The sequence below is a fragment of the Salmo trutta genome, chromosome 16, assembly GCF_901001165.1.
Source record: "Salmo trutta chromosome 16, fSalTru1.1, whole genome shotgun sequence".
NCBI classification, from domain to species: domain Eukaryota; kingdom Metazoa; phylum Chordata; class Actinopteri; order Salmoniformes; family Salmonidae; genus Salmo; species Salmo trutta.
This window is the reverse complement of record NC_042972.1, coordinates 44,623,965-44,636,978: the sequence shown is the minus strand read 5'-3', so window position 1 is coordinate 44,636,978 and position 13,014 is coordinate 44,623,965. Positions and strand designations below refer to the sequence as shown.

Sequence of the window (13,014 nt, the reverse complement as noted above, 5' to 3'; positions counted from 1 at the left end):
TTATAATATGGAGTTAAAAGTAAGTGGAGTTAAACAAAGGGGAGAACACAATATAAAAGGCTTTGTTTACACAATGTTAAATAAAAATTCCACCTCAAAAACTGCATTTTGTTGATATAGTCCCAAATTGTTTAGCATGTCAGCATGTCAGCAATCAGGTTTTCAAGATATATTACTTCCATAATACAGAAATACAGCCTGTATTTCTGTATTTTCAAAGTTATATATAGAGAAATAAAGAGATGAGCCAGGAGAGAAATAGGAGCTTAGCAAATCAGATAACAACTCTAATACTCCCTAGGCATCAGCAGCCAGAAAGTCATTAGAGGGTTTGGGGACTAATGCTCAAAGATCATTTTCTGTTTTTATATAGAATCACAAGCCAATACACTGAGGGTACAAAACATTAGGAACACCTGCTCTTTCCATGACATAGACTGAACAGGTGAATCCAGCTGAAATCTATGGTCCCTTATTGATGACACTTGTTAAATCCACTTAAATCAGTGTAGATGAAGGGGAGGAGTCAGGTCAAAGAAGGATTTTTAATCCTCGAGACAATTGAGACATAGATTGTGTGTGTGTGCCATTCAGTGGACGAATGGACAAGACTAAATATTTAAGTGCCTTTCAACAGGGTATGGTAGTATGTGCCAGGCGCACCAGTTTGAGTGTGTCAAGAACTGCAACAGTCCTGGGTTTTTCACGCTCAACAGTTTCCCGTCTGTATCAAGAATGGTCCGCCACCCAAAGGACATCCAGCCAATTTGACACAACTGTGGGACGCATTGGAGTCAACATGGGACAGCATCCCTGTGGACGCTTTCGACACCTTGTAGAGTCCATGCCCCGCGAATTGAGGCTGTTCTGAGGGAAAAAGGGGGACAATTCAATATTAGGAAAGTGTTGCTAATGTTTTGTACAGTCAGTGTATTTCTATTGTATCATTTGTATCTTACTTTAAAGCTGTAGTTTTATAAGTGATCTGCCATAATAACTATGCATGTAGACGCCACATGGACAAGAGAGGACTTTGGACTTTGGTTATTAACTGATTAACTGGACAAAATCCATTCAAATAGTAATGATTGTTCTCATCCTTTTTCCAGTAGAGAAAACAGAGCCATGCTGGACAAATTTAAATGTAACGTGGTATGCACAAAAAAAAAAAAACATTGTTAGACTTGTTTCAGAGTAATAATAATTTCCTTATAGTCTTTTGACCTCTAGTGTGTTGTTGGGCATGACCAATTAAATGTTGTATCATGGTCCCTGTGTCTTATCAGACCCAAATTTACCTCATGTCCTAGTCTTTGCGGATTTCAGAGCAATTTGACATTTAAGTCTTGATGCTTTGGGGCTTATTAAATACACACATGGTTAGCTACCTTGACACTCTCTCTCTCTCGCTCTCTCTCTCTGACATAGTTAAAAGGGCAATCTGCAGTTGCTTCATCCATTTTTGGACTTAAATTAGTTCAAGTTGAATTAGTTAAAGGTACCGATTGATTATTGAAGAATATAACTTCTAAATGCCTCATGAGCTTAGTTCAACTGTCGTACCCCATCAGAACCCAAATATAAACTTGTTTCACTCCAGTGTTTGTAAACAAAGCAAACTATACTTTTGATATCATGCATGGTCAGCCCTTCCTTTGAGCTGTTTATGAATTTAAGAGTGGTTGCATTTCTCCAGCCCTATAACTCAGCTTTTTTATTTTTACAGAAACAGGGGTGGGGAGGATGCTTTGTTATTGTTTCAACTGCTGATTGCCGCTTTAATTATGAAGGCTCCATTGATCACTCTGGGACTAAGTGTGCTTTATAAAGGTCAAATCTGCCACCGGCTCATGCTTCATCAGTCAGAGTAATACATTAGCCAAGCGTTTTGTTAATACTTCACGCATATAGGCTACGCTTCACAAAGCAAAGTAATCAAGAGAGAAGAGTATGAAAAGGCCAGCTGTTTCCACAGTGCCCCTTTAATAAGAACCAAAAGAACTTAACAGCAATCCCCAGCTGAAGCCATCCCACTGACCATCATTCATTAATTACAAAACAGGGCTCAGCATCACGGACAGCACCAGCTCAATGCAATCACAGCGCAGTATGACTTTTGGTCAAGGCCCCCAGATTATTTAACTAATTTAAGTTAAAATAAAGGGTATCATTTGAAATTATCTACAAAGTTGCCTACTCACATTAGAGGTAGAGTCGGTTAAAGATGAGTGAGAGTAATGTAGGCTAGAGGATGCTCTTTGGTAGCCTCGTACGAACCATCTGGATCTTGCATTCTACGCTATAGATAAAAAACGTTCCTAACCTACGTGTCTCCTTCTTGGACTCGGATGAACACCAGTCAGTCTTAATTTGGGCCATTCAGAATAGACTATACACACCGGAACTCGTAGGGCCTAAATGAGAACACAGACTCCAAAGCCTATGGAAAGTGTGTGCAGTGCCTGTGTAAAAACAACTACCTTAACATCTACCATAATTCTATAAGCCTAGGCCACTGATGAGTTATATCAATCAACTATGTAGGCCACTCTTAATTGGTATGCGAATGGATGAATGAGTTCATGCGCGCTTGGTTCTAACAGAATTGGCGTGTCCACCGGTCTCTCTTCGTGAACACACCCACTCTCCTCTCAGTGCCCACTCGAGTTCGCTCGGAGTGAGGATGAAGGTGCAGAACATTCGGACCCTTTCTCTCATCCTGTGTATGATATCCTACCTGCTTGTGGGAGCCGCGGTGTTCGACGCCCTCGAGTCCGAGACCGAGAGCTCGAAGAAAAAAATCCTGGAACAAAAGCGCAACGAGCTGAAGAAGAAGTACGGATTCACTCGGGACGACTACCTGGAGATCGAGAGAGTGGTTCTACAGTCGGAGCCACATCGCGCAGGGAGACAGTGGAAATTTGCGGGATCCTTTTACTTTGCCATCACTGTTATCACAACGATTGGTAAGTGAATTGATGGTTTATGGGTTTCTTTGCTCTGTAAGTTAAACCATGCATACTGGTATGACTAACCACAACAAATCTGTTTTTACATGTAAAAATAAAAAAATCCTTTAGCCTAGAGCTTACCCTTACGGGTGCTGAGTGACTGGTGCTGAACTTTGGTTTGAATTATTAGCAAAACTGGAAGTTATAAAGGGTTGCATTAAAGATACTGATGTTCTAGAGACTCAAATAATATAGGCCCCTATATATACAGCACCAGTCAAAAGTTTGGACACACCTAATCATTTCAGGGTTTTTCTTTATTTTACTATTTTCTACACTGTAGAATAATAGTGAAGACATCACAACTATGAAATAACACATATGGAATCATGTCGTAATAAAAAAAAGTGTTAAACAATTCAAAATATATTTGAGATTTGAGATTCTTCAAAGTAGCCACCCTTTGCCTTGATGACAGCATTGCTCACTCTTGGCATTCTCTCAACCAGCTTCATGAGGTAGTCACCTGGAATACCACTTCAATTAACAGGTGTGCCTTGTTAAAAGTTCATTTGTGGAATTTCTTTCCTTAATGTGTTTTAGCCAACCAGTTGTGGGTTGGTATACAGAAGATAGCCCTATTTGGTAAAAGACCAAGTCCATATTATGGCAAGAACAGCTCAAATAAGCAAAGAGAAACGACAGTCCATCATAACTTTAAGACATGAAGGTTAGTCAATGCGGAAAATGTCAAGAACTTTGAAAGTTTCTTCAAGTGCTGTCGCAAAAACCATCGAGCGCTATGATGAAACTGGCTCTCATGAGGACCGCCACAAGAAAGGAAGACCCAGAGTTACCTCTGCTGCAGAGGCTACGTTCATTAGAGTTAACTGCACCTCAGATTGCAGCCCAAACAAATGCTTCACAGAGTTCAAGTAACAGACACATCTCAACATCAACTGTTCAGAGGAGACTGCATGAATCAGGCCTTCATGGTGAAATTACTGCAAAGAAACAACGACTAAAGGACACCAATATGAAGAAGAGACTTGCTTGGGCCAAGAAACAATAGCAATGGACATTAGACTGATGGAAATCTTTCCTTTGGTCTGATGAGTCCAAATTTCAGATTTTTGGTTCCAACTGCCGTGTCTTTGTGAGACGCAGCGTAGGTGAATGGATGATCTCCGCATCATGTGTGGTTCCCACTGTGAAGCATGGAGGAAGAGGTATGACGGTGTGTGGGTTCTTTGCTGGTGACACAGTCTGTGATTTATTTATAATTCAAGGCACACTTAACCAGCATAGATACCACAGCATTCTGTAGCGATACGCCATCCCGTCTGGTTTGCACTTAGTGAGACTATTGTTTTTCAACAGGACAACGACCCAACACACCTCTAGGCTGTGTAAGGGCTATTTGGCGGCAGGTAGCCTAGTGGTTAGAGCACTGGGCCAGTAACCAAAAGGTTGCTAGATTGAATCCCAGAGCTGACAAGGTACAAATCTCACCTGAACAAGGCAGTTAACCCACTGTTGCTAGGCCGTCATTGTAAATAAGAATTTGTTCTTAACTGACTTGCCTAGTTAAATAAAGGTTGAATTAGTAAAATAAAAAAGGGCTATTTGACCAAGAACGAGAGTGATGGAGTGCTGCACCAGATGACCTGGCCTCCACAATCACCCATCCTCAACCCAATTGAGATGGTTTGGGGTGACTTGGACCGCAGAGTGAAGGAAAAGCAGCCAACAAGTGCTCAGCATATGTGGGAACTCCTTCAAGACTGTTGGAAAAGCATTCCAGGTGAAGCTGGTTGAGAGAATGCCAAGAATGTGTAAAGCTGTCATCAAGGCAGAGGGTGGCTACTTGAAAGAATCTAAAATCTAAAATATATTTTGAATTGTTTAACACTTTTTTGGTTTCTACATGATTCCATATGTCATAATGTTGATGTCATCACTGTTATTCTACAAAAACCCTTAAATGAGTAGGTGTGACCAAACTTTTGACTGGTACTGTATATCTATATATCTATAACAAATGTTTTAAAGAGTTACTGTGTTTGCCTGTGTGTCCATGTACACACCCCTTACAAAAAAAAGTTAGCAGTTTTGAAACTGCAATAAAAGTGCAGTAACTACACTCGACTGTGGTGGTTGGACACAGTAATTGCAGAATAACTGCAGTCATACTGCAATCTGACAGCAATATGTTTTCGTAATGGACATGTGTCTATAACTATGATATTCTGCAGGTTATGGACATGCTGCTCCAGGCACAGATTCTGGCAGGACATTCTGCATGTTCTATGCTGTTCTGGGAATCCCACTGACGCTGGTCATGTTCCAGAGCATGGGGGAGAGGATCAACACGTTAGTCCGCTACCTCCTCTGCAGGCTCAAGTGCTGCATGGGATTACGGTGGACTGACGTGTCCATGGGGAACATGGTGCTGGTGGGCCTCCTGTCCTGCATGAGCACCCTCTGTGTTGGGGCAGCAGCTTTTTCCCACTTTGAGGGCTGGACCTTCTTCCATGCCTACTACTACTGCTTCATCACGCTCACCACCATCGGCTTCGGGGACTTTGTGGCCCTGCAGAAGAAGGAGGCCCTCCAGAGGAGGATTCCCTATGTGGCCTTCAGCTTCATGTACATCCTGTTGGGGCTGGCCGTGATCGGGGCTTTCCTGAACCTGGTGGTGCTGCGCTTCCTCACATACAGCACGCAGGAGGGAACCAGAAGCCTGGAGGTGGAGGGAGAGGCGCAGGCAGCAGTGCCTAAGAGGCCATGGGGTGGGAAGGCAGTGGAGGAGGAGGCAGATGTGGAAGCATCAGCACGGGACAGAGTTGATGGGATGGAGCAGAAAGAAGCTGAGGATGGGCACAGTAGCCGCTGCAACTTCTCCCATGCCATGGAGGGAGGCACCAGTCGTACCAACCTCATCCCCTCTCCATCTGAGGAGCTCAGGGGGACCCCTGGCGTCAGGGAATCTGCTAAGCACCCTGAGTCCTGCATCAGCGCCTTCTGCTCCTGTATGTGCTTCAGGCTGGGTGCCTGTGACAGCCCCTCTCCATCTCGCTGTGAGCACTCAGGCTGTCACAGCAACCCTGTCTTCTACAACTCCATCTCCTACAGGGTGGATGAAGCCTCTTGCAGCTCCAGGGACACCTCAGCCCAGTCCTCCCCCAGCAGCGGTGCCCTTTTCCTGGGGATGAGCAGGCCTCACACACGGAGGAAGTCAGTGTAGCTACCTGGATTGTTGGGACTGACTCTGGACAAAAGTTGCCTTTGTTCTTATCTTTTGATGTGAAGCTCTGAGAGGAATACAGTGCAGACAGAGATGTTACTGATTCTCTGAAGGTGGAACAAATTGTGTTTGATTTTCCTGTAAACAAAAGGTAGCATTTACAGGTTTCAGGTTGTGCTTCTATGTTAATTTTTACAGTCAAAATGTAGCTTTTACAGATATCCTGTTCTGCATTGTATTTAGCAATTGCATTTTTTTCTGTAGATAAAGAGATGATTTATACAGGTAAAGATTGTATAAAATTGTGAAATAAAAATGTAATACATCGTCAAACTGTTTATTTTCTTGAAAGAATCTCCACTATTTGTAGTATATGCTTTCTTGACAAATGAATGGAAGTTGAAAATATGGGCATTATGATTGAAGTACTTTACTGCATACAAGAGGAAAGGTTATGTGCCCCAGACCTGCATTCATTTGCTTATTGAGCAATAGCTTACATTACACATAAATTATAAAAAATCTAAAAGTGTTGTATGAATAGACTTGTTGTTACCATCTCTACATTTCATCACTATAGACTACCTAATGAGGATGGGTCACTCTGATGAGGGAGAGAGAGAGCCACAGATGGGGCTATTCAACCCAATTAATATTTTTCATCTCAGACATTCCTTCATGATGTCACCTGTGACCTGCAGCTTATTTCTAGTCTGTAATAATCAGTTGATTTCTCCTAGGCAGTGCACTCTCTGCTGTTTAGGTTGGTTCCCTTGGTAATGCGTCCATCCCCAGTGCTCTGCAGTGTAAAACGGTGGCCGAAGAGGAACAGTCAGTGGGAGGAAGAAGGGATGTGAGAAGTAGAGCTCTTCACGGGTCCACCCAAACCCAAATACCCAAGACCCAAGCGGGTCCAGATCCAAAATTCTAACTTTTCCCTCGGGTCTGGGTCGGGTCCTGTTTGATTGTCATTGGGTCTCGGGTCTATGTAACTACAGCTGAAAGACCCGAATGGAACCAAATGGACCCGACCACGGTTCTACATAAGCTATAGCCCTCAAACTGAACTCTGGACCTCGAAGCCAGTTCCACTGTGTTTTTTCGTTGTTTCCCTCTAATCAGGGACGGATTTAGACCTGGGACATCAGGTGGGTGCAATTAATTATCAGGTAGAACTGAAACCAGCAGGATCCGGACCTCGTAGGGTAAGAGTTGAATACCCCTGGCCTATAGCATATTTATTTTATGCTAATACTGTGCATTTATGGACTTATAGAAGGCCATGCCAACATACATATTTGTTAACCAAAAGAGCAACTTGCATATTTTTTTTGTCACTCGGGTCCAATCGGGTCTGGTCTAAACCCGGACCCATTAGGGTACGGGTTGTGTCTAGGTCTGGTCTAAACCCCGACCCATTAGGGTACGGGTTGTGTCTAGGTCTGGTCTAAACCCCGACCCATTAGGGTACGGGTTGTGTCTAGGTATGGTCTAAACCCCGACCCATTAGGGTACGGGTTGCGTCAAGGTCTGGTTGTCATCCGGTCCATTCGGATTCAGGTCTGACTATTCTCGGGTCCATCCGGGTCCCCCCTTTTATATTTATTTTTATGATCGGGTCTGTTCGTGTCAGGGTCTGATTGTCCTTGGGTTTGTTTGGGTCCGGGTCCAACTTTCTGGACCTGAGAAGACCTCTTGTGAGTAGCATTAACTGTGATCACTTTTGTATTGACTCTATCGTATACATCTCTGAGTAACTACACAAACTATATTTTAACAAAAACAACTGCCACTAAACATGCTAAGTAAGTATGCTGTTAAGATCCCTTTCTTCAAACTACAGCATGGCCATAGTTTCTGCTCCAGCAGGTGTACATTCATGAGGTGATTACAGGGACCTCTAGTGGCAGCAGTCTTTAAATCTTAAATAAACTTGTGCTTGTTCGTATTGTCTAACACTAGGGGGCATCATTGGTCTAAAGATCAGTTATATCTGTATTATGTCAATTGAACCAATGCCGCATTCTGAAATGTCCTGTACCATTATTGCTGTACCATGGACAAGGAGATGGGAGGTTGACGTGAATTATTGTACATCAATCTAAGGCTGCGTTTAGACGGGCAGGCCAATTTCCCCCCGACAAATTGGTCTTTTGAGAGCTGATCTGATTGGTCAAAAGACCAATGAGCGATAAAAACATCAGAATTAGGCTGCCTGTCTAGTTTCCAATGGGATCCCCTCCTATTCCTGTTGGTGTTTCCCTGACGTTCTCAACCATAACATAATGGATAAAACAAAGTGTGTGTGAATCCTTGACCGTAGATATAACTCTACTGTGCAGTGACCAACAGACGTCACTAGTGCTTTCAGACGCTGACCGTGATGCTGAACCCAAAGTGTGTATTGTTCCTGGTACAAGATTAGGCTTCAGTGGATTATAATGACTGCGCGATAGAAACTACTGTTCTTTGATTGTTTGAGTTGTGTGCACAATAATAAACTTTTAGCACCAAAATTTGACAACATTATTATTTTTTTTTCTATTCCGTAATCCTCACATACATTTCCAGTGATGTGATTGTTTGGAACTGACGTGACTGGGACAGTTAGAAATACACAGTGAAAGGTCGCTGCTGATCATTCGATGTGAATGGGAACACCACAATGTCATTCATTGATAAGTGAACTGGAGTTAAAGATTTACAATTCAGTCAACACTAATTTAGGGAGATATTTGTGAACAAACAGAATAGGCCAGGCTAAATGATGAGGAAGATCAATTCATCTGCATCTGTGTGTGGTTTTGTAACAGATGAAAGCAATAACCTCATTTCCATAATGACTCCATTAATATTGCAGATAGCACTGTACTTTATTCTGTCTGATGCATCTGGTGCCTCCTCACATTCATTGCTGTCTGTGTTCATGGTTGTTAGCTCAAAGAGATGACAAATATTTACATAGGCCAGTGAACAAATGCCTTAACAGAACAAAAGGGTAATGATGATACAAAAATGAGGTTGTCGTGCAGAATGAATGTCTTTACATTACTCAAAGACACAACTTTGTATAAAGACCATGAAGCCGGTTTTATTATTGTGTGATTGGTTGTTACAAACTAGAGTATCCCTGTTTGCTTTGGGTTCAGTGATTGAGTCAGAGAGAGATCTCGCTGATCATAATTGGATGACTAGGGCCTAGATTCAATCAGATCGAGCGCTAACCGGCGATAGCTGACACCTGCATAGCTGATGTTTTGGCAGTGTCGGAGGTGTAACTGCTTTGGAGCTGTCAAATCGGTGAGCAGCTGCTCTTGTGGCCATTGTCACGAGGCCACAACGGTCCCACTCAGTAAATGACTATTGTAGCTGGAAACAACTGATTTTTATAGAATATCTACATAGGTGTACACAGGCTCATTATCAGCAACCATCACTCCTGTCTTCCAATGGCACGTTGTGTTAGCTAATCCAAGTTTATCATTTTAAAAGGCTAATTGATCATTAGAAAACCCTTTTGCAATTATGTTAGCACAGCTGAAAACTGTTGTTCTGATTAAAGAAGCAATAAAACTGGCCTTCTTTAGACTCGTTGAGTATCTGGAGCATCAGCATTTGTGGGTTTGATTACAGGCTCAAAATGGGAAGAAACAAAGACTTTCTTCTGAAACTCGTCAGTCTATTCTTGTTCTGGTGAGAACAAGAAAGTGTAGGCTATATAGAATGAATGACACTCAAGTTGAAAATCTTTCAACAAAATAATGCGTAATCGAGTTTCAGATTACATTTCATATTCCAATGTTCAAACTTGAAAACAAGGCTGCATGGGATTTTTGTGTATGCGACTCCGTGCAGCCAATGGCAATGTCCGCTTTAGGTATAATGCCAGCAGTGGCGTGTATTTATTGATGCCAAGGGAAGCCAGGCTTCCCCAAAAAATTAACAAAAAAATAAATATTAATAATAATTTATCCTTAATTTCTCTGTGTTTTTATAATTGTCCTGAATGAACCACCCACCACTGCGACCTGTATGCTCTAGTCGGCTGGCCCTCGCTACATATTCGTCACCAGACCCACTGGCTCCAGGTCATCTATAAGTCTATGCTAGGTAAAGCTCCGCCTTAGCTCACTGGTCACGATAACAACACCCACCCGTAGCACGCGCTCCAGCAGGTATATCTCACTGGTCATCCCCAACGCCAACACATTGTCAAACGGTGGGTGTAGCTGGTGCATGGAAGTCAGGCGCAGGAGAGCAGAGATGAGTGGACAAGCACTTTACTGAGGCAATTATTTGAACAGAACGCAACCGCATCACAAAAACAAATGCCCAAAGAACAAGTGAGGCAGCACAAAGTACAACAACCTTGTACAAAGTACCGGCTGCCACAAAGCACGGGTATAAAACAAAAACCGGTGCAAACCAGCCGGAAGCGTGCCAACCTGACAATAAACAATTCCACACACAGACATGGGGGGAACAGAGGGTTAAATACACGACAAGTAATGAGGGAATGTAAACCAGGTGTGTGGGAAAACAAGACAAAACAAATGGAAAATGAAAGTTGGATCAGCGATGGCTAGAAGACCGGTGACGTCGACCGCCAAACGCCGCCCGAACAAGGAGAGGAACCGACTTCAGCGGAAGTCGTGACACACCTCCTTTGGCTGCCTTTCCTTCCAGTTCTCTGCTGCCAGTGACTGGAACGAATTGCAAAAATCGCTGAAGCTGGAGACTTAAATTTACCTCACTAACTTTAAACATCAGCTATCTGAGCAGCTAACCGATCGCTGCAGCTGTACATAGTCCATCTGTAAATAGCCCACCCAATCTACCTACCTCATCCCCATATTGTTTTTATTTACTTTTCTGCTCTATTGCATACCAGTATTTCTACTTGCACATCATCATCTGCTCATCCTCATCTGCTCATTTATCACTCCAGTGTTAATCTGCTAAATTGTAGTTACTTTGCTACTATGGCCTATTTATTGCCTACCTCTTCACGCCATTTGCACACACTATATAGACTTTATTTTTTTCTATTGTGTTATTGACTGTACGCTTGTTTATTCCATGTGTAACTCTGTGTTGTTGTTTGTGTTGCACTGCTTTGCTTTATCTTGGCCAGGTCGCAGTTGTAAATGAGAACTTGTTCTCAACTGGCCTACCTGGTTCAATAAAGGTGAAATAAAAAGATACAAAATTAAATCTCACCGGAGAAAGCATCCGAGCAAGAGAAGGCCATCTGATGCGGTCTATGATGCGGTCTAAAAAAGATGTTAACATAAGTTCATTGGTCGGCTAATTGCTCATTAGTTTGAATTTCTAGCCATTTTGGTGTTTCTTTACAGCAGCATGCAGAAGTGTTTTTACTGGGAGAACGTCTCCTTCAATCAGACAGAGCTTTTCTATCACTGTGAGTGTCCAAAAGATCCCTTGTGTTTGGCTAATTGCAGTGAATACAATTATGTTTTTCAAAGAAATTAAGAATTAAACTGACAATTGAGTTTACTTATCTAAAGCAATAATATCAACAAGTGTTGTCTTCATTTTCCATCCCATGGAACAGCTTTTAGCAATTTAGAACATACTTTTGGAATGACTATTACTGGCCCAACACTCTAACCTTATATAATTCATTGAGTGTTGGGCTAGTAACCGAAGGTCGCTGGTTCAAATACCCGAGCTGACAAGGTGAAACATCTGTTGATGTGCCCTTGAGCAAGGCACTTACTACTACGGCTGACCCTGTAAAACACGTGTCAAACTCATTCCACAGAGGGCCGAGTGTCTGCAGTTTTTCGCTCTTCCATTGTACTTGATTGATGAATTAAGGTAATTAATTAGTAAGGCACTCCCCTCACCTGGTTGTCTAGGGCAGTGGTCTTGCACCAGGGTCAGTGCACTCTCAAATTTTTTGTTGTTGTTGCCATCATTAGGGGTGGCAGGTAGCCTAGTGGTTAGAGTGTTGAACCAGTAACCGAAAGGTTGCTAGATCAAATCCCCGAGCTGACAAGGTAAAAATCTGTCGTTCTGCCCCTAAACAAGCCAGTTAACCCACATTTCCTAGGCCCTCATTGTAAATAAGACTGACTTGCCTAATTAAATATAAAAATTATAAGGCTCCCACAGCGCGCCGCCACCGGCCTCGAGGGCGACCCAGAGGACGAGGCGCAAGGTGATCCGTATGGAGGCGGTGGAAGTCCCTCAGAAGTGAAGGGTCCAAAATGTCCTTCACTGGTACCCAGCACCTCTCCTCCGGGCTGTACCCCTCCCAGTCCACGAGGTACTGTAGGCCCCCCACCCGTCTGGAGTCCAGAATGGCACGTATAGTATACGCCGGGGACCCCCCAATGTCCAGAGGGGGTGGAGGGACCTCTGGCACCTCACCTTCCTGCAGGGGACCAGCCACCACTGGCCTGAGGAGAGACACATGAAACGAGGGGTTAATACGGTAGCAAGAAGGAAGCTGTAACCTGTAACACACCTCGTTTATCCTCTTCAGGATGTTAAACGGCCCCACACACTGCGGCCCCAGCTTCCGGCAGGGCAAGCGGAGGGGCAGGTTTCGGGCCGAGAGCCAGACCCGGTCCCCTGGTGCAAACACGGGGGCCTCACTGCGGTGCTGGTCAGCGCTCCTCTTCTGCCATCCACTCGCTTTCCTTAATGATTCCTGGATGGTTCTCCAAGTGTCCTTCGAGCACTGTACCCACTCCTCCACCGCAGGAGCCTCGGTCTGGCTCTGGTGCCATGGAGCCAGGACCGGCTGGTAGCCCAACACGCACTGGAATGGTGATATGTTAGTAGAAG

The 13,014-nt window shown here is 43.5% G+C and overlaps 1 protein-coding gene across 1 annotated transcript; it reads left to right on the top strand.

Moving 5' to 3' along the window:
• Positions 1-2,606: 2,606 nt before the first annotated feature.
• LOC115149878 (potassium channel subfamily K member 15-like) lies at positions 2,607-6,461 on the top strand. The gene is made up of 2 exons (XM_029692683.1): positions 2,607-2,966; positions 5,207-6,461. Exons 1-2 carry the CDS (start codon positions 2,684-2,686, stop codon positions 6,196-6,198), a joined length of 1,275 nt encoding a protein of 424 aa, XP_029548543.1. The 5' UTR covers positions 2,607-2,683; the 3' UTR covers positions 6,199-6,461.
• The last annotated feature ends 6,553 nt before the right edge of the window (positions 6,462-13,014 follow it).